The sequence below is a fragment of the Salvelinus fontinalis genome, chromosome 38 (genome assembly GCF_029448725.1).
Source record: "Salvelinus fontinalis isolate EN_2023a chromosome 38, ASM2944872v1, whole genome shotgun sequence".
NCBI lineage: Eukaryota > Metazoa > Chordata > Actinopteri > Salmoniformes > Salmonidae > Salvelinus > Salvelinus fontinalis.
This window is the reverse complement of record NC_074702.1, coordinates 5,495,618-5,508,643: the sequence shown is the minus strand read 5'-3', so window position 1 is coordinate 5,508,643 and position 13,026 is coordinate 5,495,618. Positions and strand designations below refer to the sequence as shown.

General features: G+C 48.3%; 1 protein-coding gene across 4 annotated transcripts in view; it reads right to left on the bottom strand.

Annotated features, from left to right (window-relative positions):
• The window catches only part of LOC129837804 (kinesin-like protein KIF13A), a 201,680-nt gene that overhangs the window by 62,286 nt on the left and 126,368 nt on the right, over positions 1-13,026 (bottom strand). For all 4 annotated transcript variants that reach the window (XM_055904246.1, XM_055904250.1, XM_055904249.1 and 1 more), the window contains exons 10-13: positions 10,734-10,848; positions 7,059-7,271; positions 5,880-5,990; positions 5,612-5,746 (exon numbers count right to left, since the gene is read on the bottom strand). In XM_055904246.1, coding sequence (XP_055760221.1) covers positions 5,612-5,746; positions 5,880-5,990; positions 7,059-7,271; positions 10,734-10,848 — 574 coding nt within the window. The remainder of the gene's footprint in view (positions 1-5,611; positions 5,747-5,879; positions 5,991-7,058; positions 7,272-10,733; positions 10,849-13,026) is intronic.

Sequence of the window (13,026 nt, the reverse complement as noted above, 5' to 3'; positions counted from 1 at the left end):
TCTCTCTGTCTCTTTCTCTGTCTCTCTCTCCCCCATGCCCCTCTGCTCTCTCTCTCTCTCTCTCTCACCCTGCCCCTTTACTCTCTCTCTCTCTCTCTCTCTCTCTGTCTCTCTCTCACCCAGCCCCTCTGCTCTCTCTCTCTCTCCCCGCCCCTTTACTCTCTCTGTCTCTCTCTCTCTCTCTCTCTCTGTCTCTCTCTCACCCTGCCCCTCTACTCTCTCTGTCTCTTTCTCTGTCTCTCTCTCCCCCATGCCCCTCTGCTCTCTCTCTCTCTCTCACCCTGCCCCTTTACTCTCTCTCTCTCTCTCTCTGTCTCTCTCTCACCCTGCCCCTCTACTCTCTCTCAATTCAATTCAATTCAATTCAAGGGGCTTTATTGGCATGGGAAACATGTGTTAACATTGCCAAAGCAAGTGAGGTAGATAATATACAAAAGTCAAATAAACAATAAAAAATGACAGTAAACATTACACATACAGAAGTTTCAAAACAATAAAGACATTACAAATGTCATATTATATATATATGCAGTGTTGTAACAATGTACAAATGGTTAAAGCACACAAGTTAAAGTAAATAAACATAAATATGGGTTGTATTTACAATGGTGTTTGTTCTTCACTGGTTGCCCTTTTCTGGTGGCAACAAGTCACAAATCTTGCTTCTGTGATTGCACACTGTGGTATTTCACCCAATAGATATGGGAGTTTATCAAAATTGGATTTGTTTTCGAATTCTTTGTGGATCTGTGTAATCTGAGGGAAATATGTCTCTCTAATATGGTCATACATTGGGCAGGAGGTTAGGAAGTGCAGCTCAGTTTCCACCTCATTTTGTGGGCAGTGAGCACATAGCCTGTCTTCTCTTGAGAGCCTCTGTCTCTCTCTCACCCTGCCCCTCTGATCTCTCTCTCTCTCTCTCTCTCTCTCTCTCTGTGTCTCTGCTCTGTCTCTCTCTCCCTATACAGTATAGTACATAAGGCTCTGTTTGGGACTCAGCCTCAGTCTCTCTCTGTTCCTCTCAGCCACTGAGCCAGTTGTCTGTCAGCGCTGTGACTATGTGTCCACTCCCTTTCCTTTCCTGTGTTCTCATAGCGTCATCCTACTGTAGTGTACACCAGAGCGCTGTAGTTAGGGAGTTGGGACAATACCATTCCTGCATTATGATGCATTTACATGACACTTCAACATTCTATGGCAGCGAGCTGGCGCACCCCCAGAGAAATGATTTAGTGTAGAGGTGCTGATTAAAGGGGAATAAACTGTAAGCTATAAAACAAAGAAAGAGAGTCACACTCTATATATAAACTCCCAGGCATTTATTGGGTACAACATCACTGTGCCTTCTTCAGGGTGCCTGAGAGCAGAGGGTGCCTCCTTCAGGGTGCCTTCTTCAGGGTGCCTGAGAGCAGAGGGTGCCTTCTTCAGGGTGCCTGAGAGCAGAGGGTGCCTCCTTCAGGGTGCCTTCTTCAGGGTGCCTGAGAGCAGAGGGTGCCTTCTTCAGGGTGCCTGAGAGCAGAGGGTGCCTCCTTCAGGGTGCCTGAGAGCAGAGGGTGCCTCCTTCAGGGTGCCTTCTTCAGGGTGCCTGAGAGCAGAGGGTGCCTTCTTCAGGGTGCCTGAGAGCAGAGGGTGCCTCCTTCAGGGTGCCTGAGAGCAGAGGGTGCCTCCTTCAGGGTGCCTCCTTCAGGGTGCCTGAGAGCAGAGGGTGCCTCCTTCAGGGTGCCTTCTTCAGGGTGCCTGAGAGCAGAGGGTGCCTCCTTCAGGGTGCCTGAGAGCAGAGGGTGCCTCCTTCAGGGTCCCTGAGAGCAGAGGGTGCCTCCTTCAGGGTGCCTGAGAGCAGAGTGTGCCTCCTTCAGGGTGCCTTCTTCAGGGTGCCTGAGAGCAGAGGGTGCCTCCTTCAGGGTGCCTGAGAGCAGAGGGTGCCTCCTTCAGGGTGCCTCCTTCAGGGTCCCTGAGAGCAGAGGGTGCCTCCTTCAGGGTGCCTGAGAGCAGAGGGTGCCTCCTTCAGGGTGCCTCCTTCAGGGTGCCTGAGAGCAGAGGGTGCCTTCTTCAGGGTGCCTGAGAGCAGAGGGTGCCTCCTTCAGGGTGCCTGAGAGCAGAGGGTGCCTTCTTCAGGGTGTCTCAAGAAGGCACAGTGATTGCGAAACGTTGGTGGTTTATTCAATAAATTCCTAGGAGTTTATATATAGTGTGCGACTCTCTTTATTAATTTGTATAGCCATGTTAGATGGCTATACAAATTTTAAACAACGCTATGTAAGTGAATGTCTACAATATTCTCTAAATATATATCTCTGGTGTCCACTACACAGACTACAGGCTAGCATCATCCTACTGTACTGTCTACTACACAGACTACAGGCTAGCATCATCCTACTGTACTGTCTACTACACAGACTACAGGCTAGCATCATCCTACTGTACTGTCCACTACACAGACTACAGGCTAGCATCATCCTACTGTACTGTCTACTATACAGACTACAGGCTAGCATCATCCTACTGTACTGTCTACTACACAGACTACAGGCTAGCATCATCCTACTGTACTGTCTACTACACAGACTACAGGCTAGCATCATCCTACTGTACTGTCTACTACACATACTACAGGCTAGCATCATCCTACTGTACTGTCTACTACACAGACTACAGGCTAGCATCATCCTACTGTACTGTCTACTACACAGACTACAGGCTAGCATCATCCTACTGTACTGTCTACTATACAGACTACAGGCTAGCATCATCCTACTGTACTGTCTACTACACAGACTACAGGCTAGCATCATCCTACTGTACTGTCTACTACACAGACTACAGGCTAGCATCATCCTACTGTACTGTCTACTACACAGACTACAGGCTAGCATCATCCTACTGTACTGTCTACTATACAGACTACAGGCTAGCATCATCCTACTGTACTGTCCACTACACAGACTACAGGCTAGCATCATCCTACTGTACTGTCTACTATACAGACTACAGGCTAGCATCATCCTACTGTACTGTCTACTACACAGACTACAGGCTAGCATCATCCTACTGTACTGTCTACTACACAGACTACAGGCTAGCATCATCCTACTGTACTGTCTACTATACAGACTACAGGCTAGCATCATCCTACTGTACTGTCCACTACACAGACTACAGGCTAGCATCATCCTACTGTACTGTCTACTATACAGACTACAGGCTAGCATCATCCTACTGTACTGTCTACTACACAGACTACAGGCTAGCATCATCCTACTGTACTGTCTACTACACAGACTACAGGCTAGCATCATCCTACTGTACTGTCCACTACACAGACTACAGGCTAGCATCATCCTACTGTACTGTCCACTACACAGACTACAGGCTAGCATCATCCTACTGTACTGTCCACTACACAGACTACAGGATAGCATCATCCTACTGTACTGTCTACTATACAGACTACAGGCTAGCATCATCCTACTGTACTGTCTACTACACAGTAGATTTCTGTGTAAATCGAAATAGTTTTAGGTAGTAGACCAGCAGCTCATTGAGGGTGGGGTCGGTGTTGTGGTTGGTGTTGTGGTTGTGGTTGTTGTTGTGGTTGGTGTGTGGTTGGTGTTGTGGTTGGTGTTGTTGTTGGTGTTGTGGTTTTTGTGGTTGTGGTTGGTGTTGTGGCTGTGGTCGGTGTTGTGGTTGGTGTTGTGGTTGGTGTTGTGGTTGGTGTTGTGGTTGGTGTGTGGTTGTGGTTGGTGTTGTGATTGTGGTTGGTGTTGTGGTTGGTGTTGTTGTTGGTGTTGTGGTTGGTGTGTGGTTGGTGTTGTGGCTGTGGTTGGTGTGTGGTTGTGGTTGGTGTTGTTGTTGGTGTTGTGGTTGGTGTTGTTGTTGGTGTTGTGGTTGGTGTTGTGGTTGGTGTTGTTGTTGGTGTTGTGGTTGGTGTTGTGGTTGGTGTTGTGGTTGTGGTTGGTGTGTGGTTGGTGTTGTGGCTGTGGTTGGTGTTGTTGTTGGTGTTGTGGTTGGTGTTGTGGTTGGTGTTGTGGCTGTGGTTGGTGTTGTTGGTGGTGTTGTGGTTGGTGTTGTGGTTGTGGTTGGTGTTGTGGCTGTGGTTGGTGTTGTGGCTGTGGTTGGTGTTGTGGTTGGTGTTGGTGTTGTGGTTGGTGTGTGGTTGTGGTTGGTGTTGTGATTGTGGTTGGTGTTGTGGTTGGTGTTGTGGTTGGTGTTGTTCTTGCTGTTGTGGTTGGTGTTGTGGTTGGTGTGTGGTTGTGGTTGGTGTTGTGGTTGGTGTTGTGGTTGGTGTTGTGATTGTGGTTGGTGTTGTGGTTGGTGTTGTGGTTGGTGTTGTGGTTGGTGTTGTTGTTGTGGTTGGTGTTGTTGTTGGTGTTGTGGTTGGTGTTGTGGTTGGTGTGTGGTTGGTGTTGTGGTTGGTGTTGTGGCTGTGGTTGGTGTGTGGTTGTGGTTGGTGTTGTTGTTGGTGTTGTGGTTGGTGTGTGGTTGGTGTTGTGGTTGGTGTTGTTGTTGGTGTTGTGGTTGGTGTTGTGGTTGGTGTTGTGGTTGGTGTTGTTGTTGGTGTTGTGGTTGGTGTTGTGGTTGGTGTTGTGGTTGGTGTTGTGGTTGGTGTTGTGGTTGGTGTGTGGTTGGTGTTGGTGTTGTGGTTGGTGTTGTGGTTGGTGTGCGGTTGTGGTTGGTGTTGTGGTTGGTGTGCGGTTGTGGTTGGTGTTGTGGTTGGTGTGTGGTTGTGGTTGGTGTGTTGTGGTTGGTGTGTGGTTGTGGTTGGTGTGTGGTTGTGGTTGGTGTGTTGTGGTTGTGGTTGGTGTTGTGGTTGGTGTTGTGGTTGGTGTTGTGGTTGGTGTTGTGGTTAGTGTTGGTGTTGGTGTTGTGGTTGGTGTTGTGGTTGGTGTTGTGGTTGGTGTTGTGGTTGGTGTTGTGGTTGGTGTGTGGTTGTGCTTGGTGTTGTGGTTGGTGTGTGGTTGTGGTTGGTGTTGTGGTTGGGGTTGGTGTTGTGGTTGGTGTTGTGGTTGGTGTTGTGGTTGGTGTTGTGGTTGGTGTTGTGGTTGGTGTTGTGGTTGGTGTGTGGTTGTGGTTGGTGTTGTGGTTGGTGTTGTGGTTGGTGTGTGGTTGTGGTTGGTGTTGTGGTTGGTGTTGTGGTTGGTGTTGTAGTTGGTGTGTGGTTGTGGTTGGTGTGTGGTTGGTGTGTGGTTGGTGTTGTGGTTGGTGTTGGTGTGTGGTTGGTGTTGTGGTTGGTGTTGTGGTTGGTGTTGTGGTTGGTGTTGTTGTTGTGGTTGGTGTTGTCGTCGGTGTGTGGTTGGTGTTGTTGTTGTGGTTGTGGTTGGTGTGTGGTTGGTGTTGTGGTTGGTGTGTGGTTGTGGTTGGTGTTGTGGTTGGTGTTGTGGTTGGTGTTGTGGTTGGTGTTGTGGATGGTGTTGTGGATGGTGTTGTGGTTGGTGTTGTGGTTGGTGTTGTGGTTGGTGTTGTGGTTGGTGTTGTGGTTGGTGTGTGGTTGTGGTTGGTGTTGTGGTTGGTGTTGTGGTTGGTGTGTGGTTGTGGTTGGTGTTGTGGTTGGTGTTGTGGTTGGTGTGTGGTTGTGGATGGTGTTGTGGTTGGTGTTGTGGTTGGTGTTGTGTACCTTTAGGTAGTAAACCAGCAGCTCATTGAGGGCGGGGTCTGCGTTCAGGTTGACCAGGAAGCACTTGTCCTCTCCAACTTTGATCCCAGACGTCTCCAGGGAGATCCCCATACTCTCTAGCTGCTGCTGACGCTCCTGTGGAAATACAACAAACATACAAGTCATTTTACCTCTGCACAGACAGTTACTACCAACGGTTTAGTCCGAATGCAGAAGCTTCCATGTGATGTGAATGTGCTAAATGAATGTGAGTGAGTGCATAGGTTACCGTAGCAATCTCCTCTGTGTTGCGTAGTTTCTGCTCCCAAGTAACAGTCATCTCCTGGATCAGCTTCTCTGACTCCTGAAGCCTCTCCTTCAGCTCTGGAGCCTTTAGAGACTGGAACATAGACACACAGAGACACACACAGACCAGTCAGAACGGACCAGCCAGGACGGACCAGCCAGGACGGACCAGCCAGAACGGACCAGCCAGGACGGACCAGCCAGAACGGACCAGCCAGGACGGACCAGTCAGAACGGACCAGCCAGGACGGACCAGTCAGAACGGACCAGCCAGAACGGACCAGTCAGAACGGACCAGCCAGGACGGACCAGTCAGGACGGACCAGCCAGGACGGACCAGTCAGAACGGACCAGCCAGGACGGACCAGTCAGGACGGACCAGCCAGGACAGACCAGTCAGAACGGACCAGTCAGGACGGACCAGCCAGGACGGACCAGCCAGGACGGACCAGTCAGAACGGACCAGTCAGGACGGACCAGTCAGGACGGACCAGCCAGAACGGACCAGTCAGGACGGACCAGCCAGGACGGACCAGCCAGGACGGACCAGTCAGGACGGACCAGTCAGAACGGACCAGTCAGGACGGACCAGTCAGAACGGACCAGTCAGGACGGACCAGCCAGGACGGACCAGCCAGGACGGACCAGCCAGGACGGACCAGTCAGAACGGACCAGTCAGGACGGACCAGCCAGGACGGACCAGCCAGGACGGACCAGCCAGGACGGATCAGTCAAAACGGACCAGCCAGGACGGACCAGTCAGAACGGACCAACCAGGGCGGACCAGTCAGAACGGAACAGTCAGGACGGACCAGCCAGGACGGACCAGTCAGAACGGACCAGCCAGGACAGACCAGCCAGGTCGGACCAGTCAGAACGGACCAGCCAGAACGGACCAGCCAGGACAGACCAGCCAGGACGGACCAGTCAAAACGGACCAGCCAGGACGGACCAGCCAGGACGGACCAGTCAAAACGGACCAGCCAGGACGGACCAGCCAGGACGGACCAGCCAGGACGGACCAGTCAAAATGGACCAGCCAGGACGGACCAGTCAGAACGGACCAGCCAGAACGGACCAGCCAGGACAGACCAGCCAGGACGGACCAGTCAAAACGGACCAGCCAGGACGTGTGTGTGTGCCTCTGTGTGTGTCTCCTACCTCAGCTTGAGAGAGCTGTACTCTGAGTTTCTCCACTTCCTCCCGGAGCTCTCTGATGATCCGTGCGTTGGGGTCTTCATTGACGACGGCGTGGTTGACGATCCTCTTGGCGCGGTCTGCGTAACGCAGCGTGGACAACGTCTCCTCGTAGTTATCAGCTGCTGGGCTCACCGTGGCGATCATACACGTCTTACTGTTTCCGCCCAGGTTGTCCTGGCAACACCGAGGGAGAGGAACAAACAGTTGAATTGATAGACAGTTGTAATGTTGTGTTGGTGATGTGAACAGTACAGCAGTTGTAATGTTGTGTTGGTGATGTGAACAGTACAGCAGTTGTAATGTTGTGCTGGTGATGTGAACAGTACGGTAGTACAGCAGTTGTAATGTTGTGTTGGTGATGTGAACAGTACAGCAGTTGTAATGTTGTGTTGGTGATGTGAACAGTACGGTAGTACAGCAGTTGTAATGTTGTGTTGGTGATGTGAACAGTACGGTAGTACAGCAGTTGTAATGTTGTGTTGGTGATGTGAACAGTACAGCAGTTGTAATGTTGTGTTGGTGATGTGAACAGTACAGCAGTTGTAATGTTGTGTTGGTGATGTGAACAGTACAGCAGTTGTAATGTTGTGATGGTGATGTGAACAGTACGGTAGTACAGCAGTTGTAATGTTGTGTTGGTGATGTGAACAGTACAGCAGTTGTAATGTTGTGTTGGTGATGTGAACAGTACAGCAGTTGTAATGTTGTGTTGGTGATGTGAACAGTACAGCAGTTGTAATGTTGTGTTGGTGATGTGAACAGTACAGCAGTTGTAATGTTGTGTTGGTGATGTGAACAGTACAGCAGTTGTAATGTTGTGTTGGTGATGTGAACAGTACAGCAGTTGTAATGTTGTGTTGGTGATGTGAACAGTACAGCAGTTGTAATGTTGTGTTGGTGATGTGAACAGTACAGCAGTTGTAATGTTGTGTTGGTGATGTGAACAGTACAGCAGTTGTAATGTTGTGTTGGTGATGTGAACAGTACAGCAGTTGTAATGTTGTGTTGGTGATGTGAACAGTACGGTAGTACAGCAGTTGTAATGTTGTGTTGGTGATGTGAACAGTACAGCAGTTGTAATGTTGTGTTGGTGATGTGAACAGTACAGCAGTTGTAATGTTGTGTTGGTGATGTGAACAGTACAGCAGTTGTAATGTTGTGTTGGTGATGTGAACAGTACAGCAGTTGTAATGTTGTGTTGGTGATGTGAACAGTACAGCAGTTGTAATGTTGTGTTGGTGATGTGAACAGTACAGCAGTTGTAACGTTGTGTTGGTGATGTGAACAGTACAGCAGTTGTAATGTTGTGTTGGTGATGTGAACAGTACAGCAGTTGTAATGTTGTGTTAGTGATGTGAACAGTACAGCAGTTGTAATGTTGTGTTGGTGATGTGAACAGTACAGCAGTTGTAATGTTGTGTTGGTGATGTGACCAGTACGGTAGTACAGCAGTTGTAATGTTGTGTTGGTGATGTGAACAGTACGGTAGTACAGCAGTTGTAATGTTGTGTTGGTGATGTGAACAGTACAGCAGTTGTAACGTTGTGTTGGTGATGTGAACAGTACAGCAGTTGTAATGTTGTGTTGGTGATGTGAACAGTACAGCAGTTGTAATGTTGTGTTGGTGATGTGAACAGTACAGCAGTTGTAATGTTGTGTTGGTGATGTGAACAGTACAGCAGTTGTAATGTTGTGTTGGTGATGTGAACAGTACAGCAGTTGTAATGTTGTGTTGGTGATGTGAACAGTACAGCAGTTGTAATGTTGTGTTGGTGATGTGAACAGTACAGCAGTTGTAATGTTGTGTTGGTGATGTGACCAGTACAGCAGTTGTAACGTTGTGTTGGTGATGTGAACAGTACGGTAGTACAGCAGTTGTAATGTTGTGTTGGTGATGTGAACAGTACAGCAGTTGTAATGTTGTGTTGGTGATGTGAACAGTACAGCAGTTGTAATGTTGTGTTGGTGATGTGAACAGTACGGTAGAACAGCAGTTGTTTCTGTAACAGCAGTGGACAGAGAATATGGAACCACTGTTATTGATATTCTTCCATGACTACAGACACACCTCGGACCAATAATCAATACCAGGGCTGTTACAGTTATTCCTTTGTCCAGAACTATTGGATGTCAAATTCTGGTCGGGGGAGTCCAGATTTTACACGTATTCCCTCCCGGTTCTGGGACTCTTCCAACCAGTATTTGTGGAAAACCTGTGAATTTTGGGGCCATTTTGCAACCCTGATCAATAGACAGTACAGCGAGGACCAGAGAGACAGGAGGTGTGTGTTAGTACCCTGATCAATAGACAGTACAGCGAGGACCAGAGAGACAGGAGGTGTGTGTTAGTACCCTGATCAATAGACAGTACAGCGAGGACCAGAGAGACAGGAGGTGTGTGTTAGTACCCTGATCAATAGACAGTACAGCGAGGACCAGAGTGACAGGAGGTGTGTGTTAGTACCCTGATCAATAGACAGTACAGCGAGGACCAGAGAGACAGGAGGTGTGTGTTAGTACCCTGATCAATAGACAGTACAGCTAGGACCAGAGAGACAGGAGGTGTGTGTTAGTACCCTGATCAATAGACAGTACAGCGAGGACCAGAGAGACAGGAGGTGTGTGTTAGTACCCTGATCAATAGACAGTACAGCGAGGACCAGAGAGACAGGAGGTGTGTGTTAGTACCCTGATCAATAGACAGTACAGCTAGGACCAGAGAGACAGGAGGTGTGTGTTAGTACCCTGATCAATAGACAGTACAGCGAGGACCAGAGAGACAGGAGGTGTGTGTTAGTACCCTGATCAATAGACAGTACAGCGAGGACCAGAGAGACAGGAGATGTGTTAGTACCCTGATCAATAGACAGTACAGCGAGGACCAGAGAGACAGGAGGTGTGTGTTAGTACCCTGATCAATAGACAGTACAGCGAGGACCAGAGAGACAGGAGGTGTGTGTTAGTACTCTGATCAATAGACAGTACAGCGAGGACCAGAGAGACAGGAGGTGTGTGTTAGTACCCTGATCAATAGACAGTACAGCGAGGACCAGAGAGACAGGAGGTGTGTGTTAGTACCCTGATCAATAGATAGTACAGCTAGGACCAGAGAGACAGGAGGTGTGTTAGTACCCTGATCAATAGACAGTACAGCTAGGACCAGAGAGACAGGAGGTGTGTTAGTACCCTGATCAATAGACAGTACAGCGAGGACCAGAGTGACAGGAGGTGTGTGTTAGTACCCTGATCAATAGACAGTACAGCTAGGACCAGAGAGACAGGAGGTGTGTTAGTACCCTGATCAATAGACAGTACAGCTAGGACCAGAGAGACAGGAGGTGTGTGTTAGTACCCTGATCAATAGACAGTACAGCGAGGACCAGAGAGACAGGAGGTGTGTGTTAGTACCCTGATCAATAGACAGTACAGCGAGGACCAGAGTGATAGGAGGTGTGTGTTAGTACCCTGATCAATAGACAGTACAGCGAGGACCAGAGAGATAGGAGGTGTGTGTTAGTACCCTGATCAATAGACAGTACAGCGAGGACCAGAGAGACAGGAGGTGTGTGTTAGTACCCTGATCAATAGACAGTACAGCGAGGACCAGAGAGACAGGAGGTGTGTGTTAGTACAGACCTTGAGGAGCCAGGTGAGGACAGAGTCTCTGTAAGGAACAAACTTATTCTTCCCCCCCTTCCCTGCAGACTGGTCCGCCAGCGCAGAGATCACACAGCCCAGTGTGGTAAGAGACCTGCACACACACACACACACGCACACGCACACACACACGCACAGGGAGAAAGACACTCACCATACCACAATGATATATCCATACATACATGTCTTGCATCTGAGTATAATCAACCAATAAAACATGTATAAAAAGGATATAACCAACAGAAGTTGACTTCCTGTATTACAGTGACTGTATCATCATATGATCCATTACATTTACTGAACATAACATCTAAACAGCAGAGGTAATGGATGTTAACGGGAGGTGACATCTAAACAGTAGAGGTAATGGATGTTAACTGGAGGGGACATCTAAACAGTAGAGGTAATGGATGTTAACTGGAGGGGACATCTGAACAGTAGAGGTAATGGATGTTAACTGGAGGGGACATCTAAACAGTAGAGGTAATGGATGTTAACTGGAGGGGACATCTGAACAGTAGAGGTAATGGATGTTAACTGGAGGGGACATCTAAACAGTAGAGGTATTGGATGTTAACTGGAGGGGACATATAAACAGTAGAGGTAATGGATGTTAACTGGAGGTGACATCTAAACAGTAGAGGTAATGGATGTTAACGGGAGGGGACACCTAAACAGTAGAGGTAATGGATGTTAACTGGAGGGGACACCTAAACAGTAGAGGTAATGGATGTTAACTGGAGGGGACATCTAAACAGTAGAGGTAATGGATGTTAACTGGGAGGGGACATCTAAACAGTAGAGGTAATGGATGTTAACGGGAGGGGACATCTAAACAGCAGAGGTAATGGATGTTAACGGGAGGGGACATCTAAACAGTAGAGGTAATGGATGTTAACTGGAGGGGACATCTAAACAGTAGAGGTAATGGATGTTAACGGGAGGGGACATCTAAACAGTAGAGGTAATGGATGTTAACTGGAGGGGACATCTAAACAGTAGAGGTAATGGATGTTAACGGGAGGGGACATCTAAACAGTAGAGGTAATGGATGTTAACTGGAGGTGACATCTAAACAGTAGAGGTAATGGATGTTAACGGGAGGGGACACCTAAACAGTAGAGGTAATGGATGTTAACTGGAGGGGACACCTAAACAGTAGAGGTAATGGATGTTAACTGGAGGGGACATCTAAACAGTAGAGGTAATGGATGTTAACTGGAGGGGACATCTAAACAGTAGAGGTAATGGATGTTAACGGGAGGGGACATCTAAACAGCAGAGGTAATGGATGTTAACGGGAGGGGACATCTAAACAGTAGAGGTAATGGATGTTAACTGGAGGGGACATCTAAACAGTAGAGGTAATGGATGTTAACGGGAGGGGACATCTAAACAGTAGAGGTAATGGATGTTAACTGGAGGGGACATCTAAACAGTAGAGGTAATGGATGCTAACGGGAGGGGACATCTAAACAGTAGAGGTAATGGATGTTAACTAGAGGGGACATCTGAACAGTAGAGGTAATGGATGTTAACGGGAGGGGACATATAAACAGTAGAGGTAATGGATGTTAACGGGAGGGGACATCTACACAGTAGAGGTAATGGATGTTAACGGGAGGGGACATCTACACAGTAGAGGTAATGGATGTTAACGGGAGGGGACACCTAAACAGTAGAGGTAATGGATGTTAACTGGAGGGGACACCTAAACAGTAGAGGTAATGGATGTTAACTGGAGGGGACATCTAAACAGTAGAGGTAATGGATGTTAACTGGAGGGGACATCTAAACAGTAGAGGTAATGGATGTTAACGGGAGGGGACATCTAAACAGCAGAGGTAATGGATGTTAACGGGAGGGGACATCTAAACAGTAGAGGTAATGGATGTTAACGGGAGGGGACATCTAAACAGTAGAGGTAATGGATGTTAACTGGAGGGGACATCTAAACAGTAGAGGTAATGGATGCTAACGGGAGGGGACATCTAAACAGTAGAGGTAATGGATGTTAACTAGAGGGGACATCTGAACAGTAGAGGTAATGGATGTTAACGGGAGGGGACATATAAACAGTAGAGGTAATGGATGTTAACGGGAGGGGACATCTACACAGTAGAGGTAATGGATGTTAACGGGAGGGGACATCTAAACAGTAGAGGTAATGGATGTTAACGGGAGGGGACATCTAAACAGTAGAGGTAATGGATGTTAACGGGGGGGACATCTAAACAGTAGAGGTAATGGATGTTAACTGGAGGGGACATCT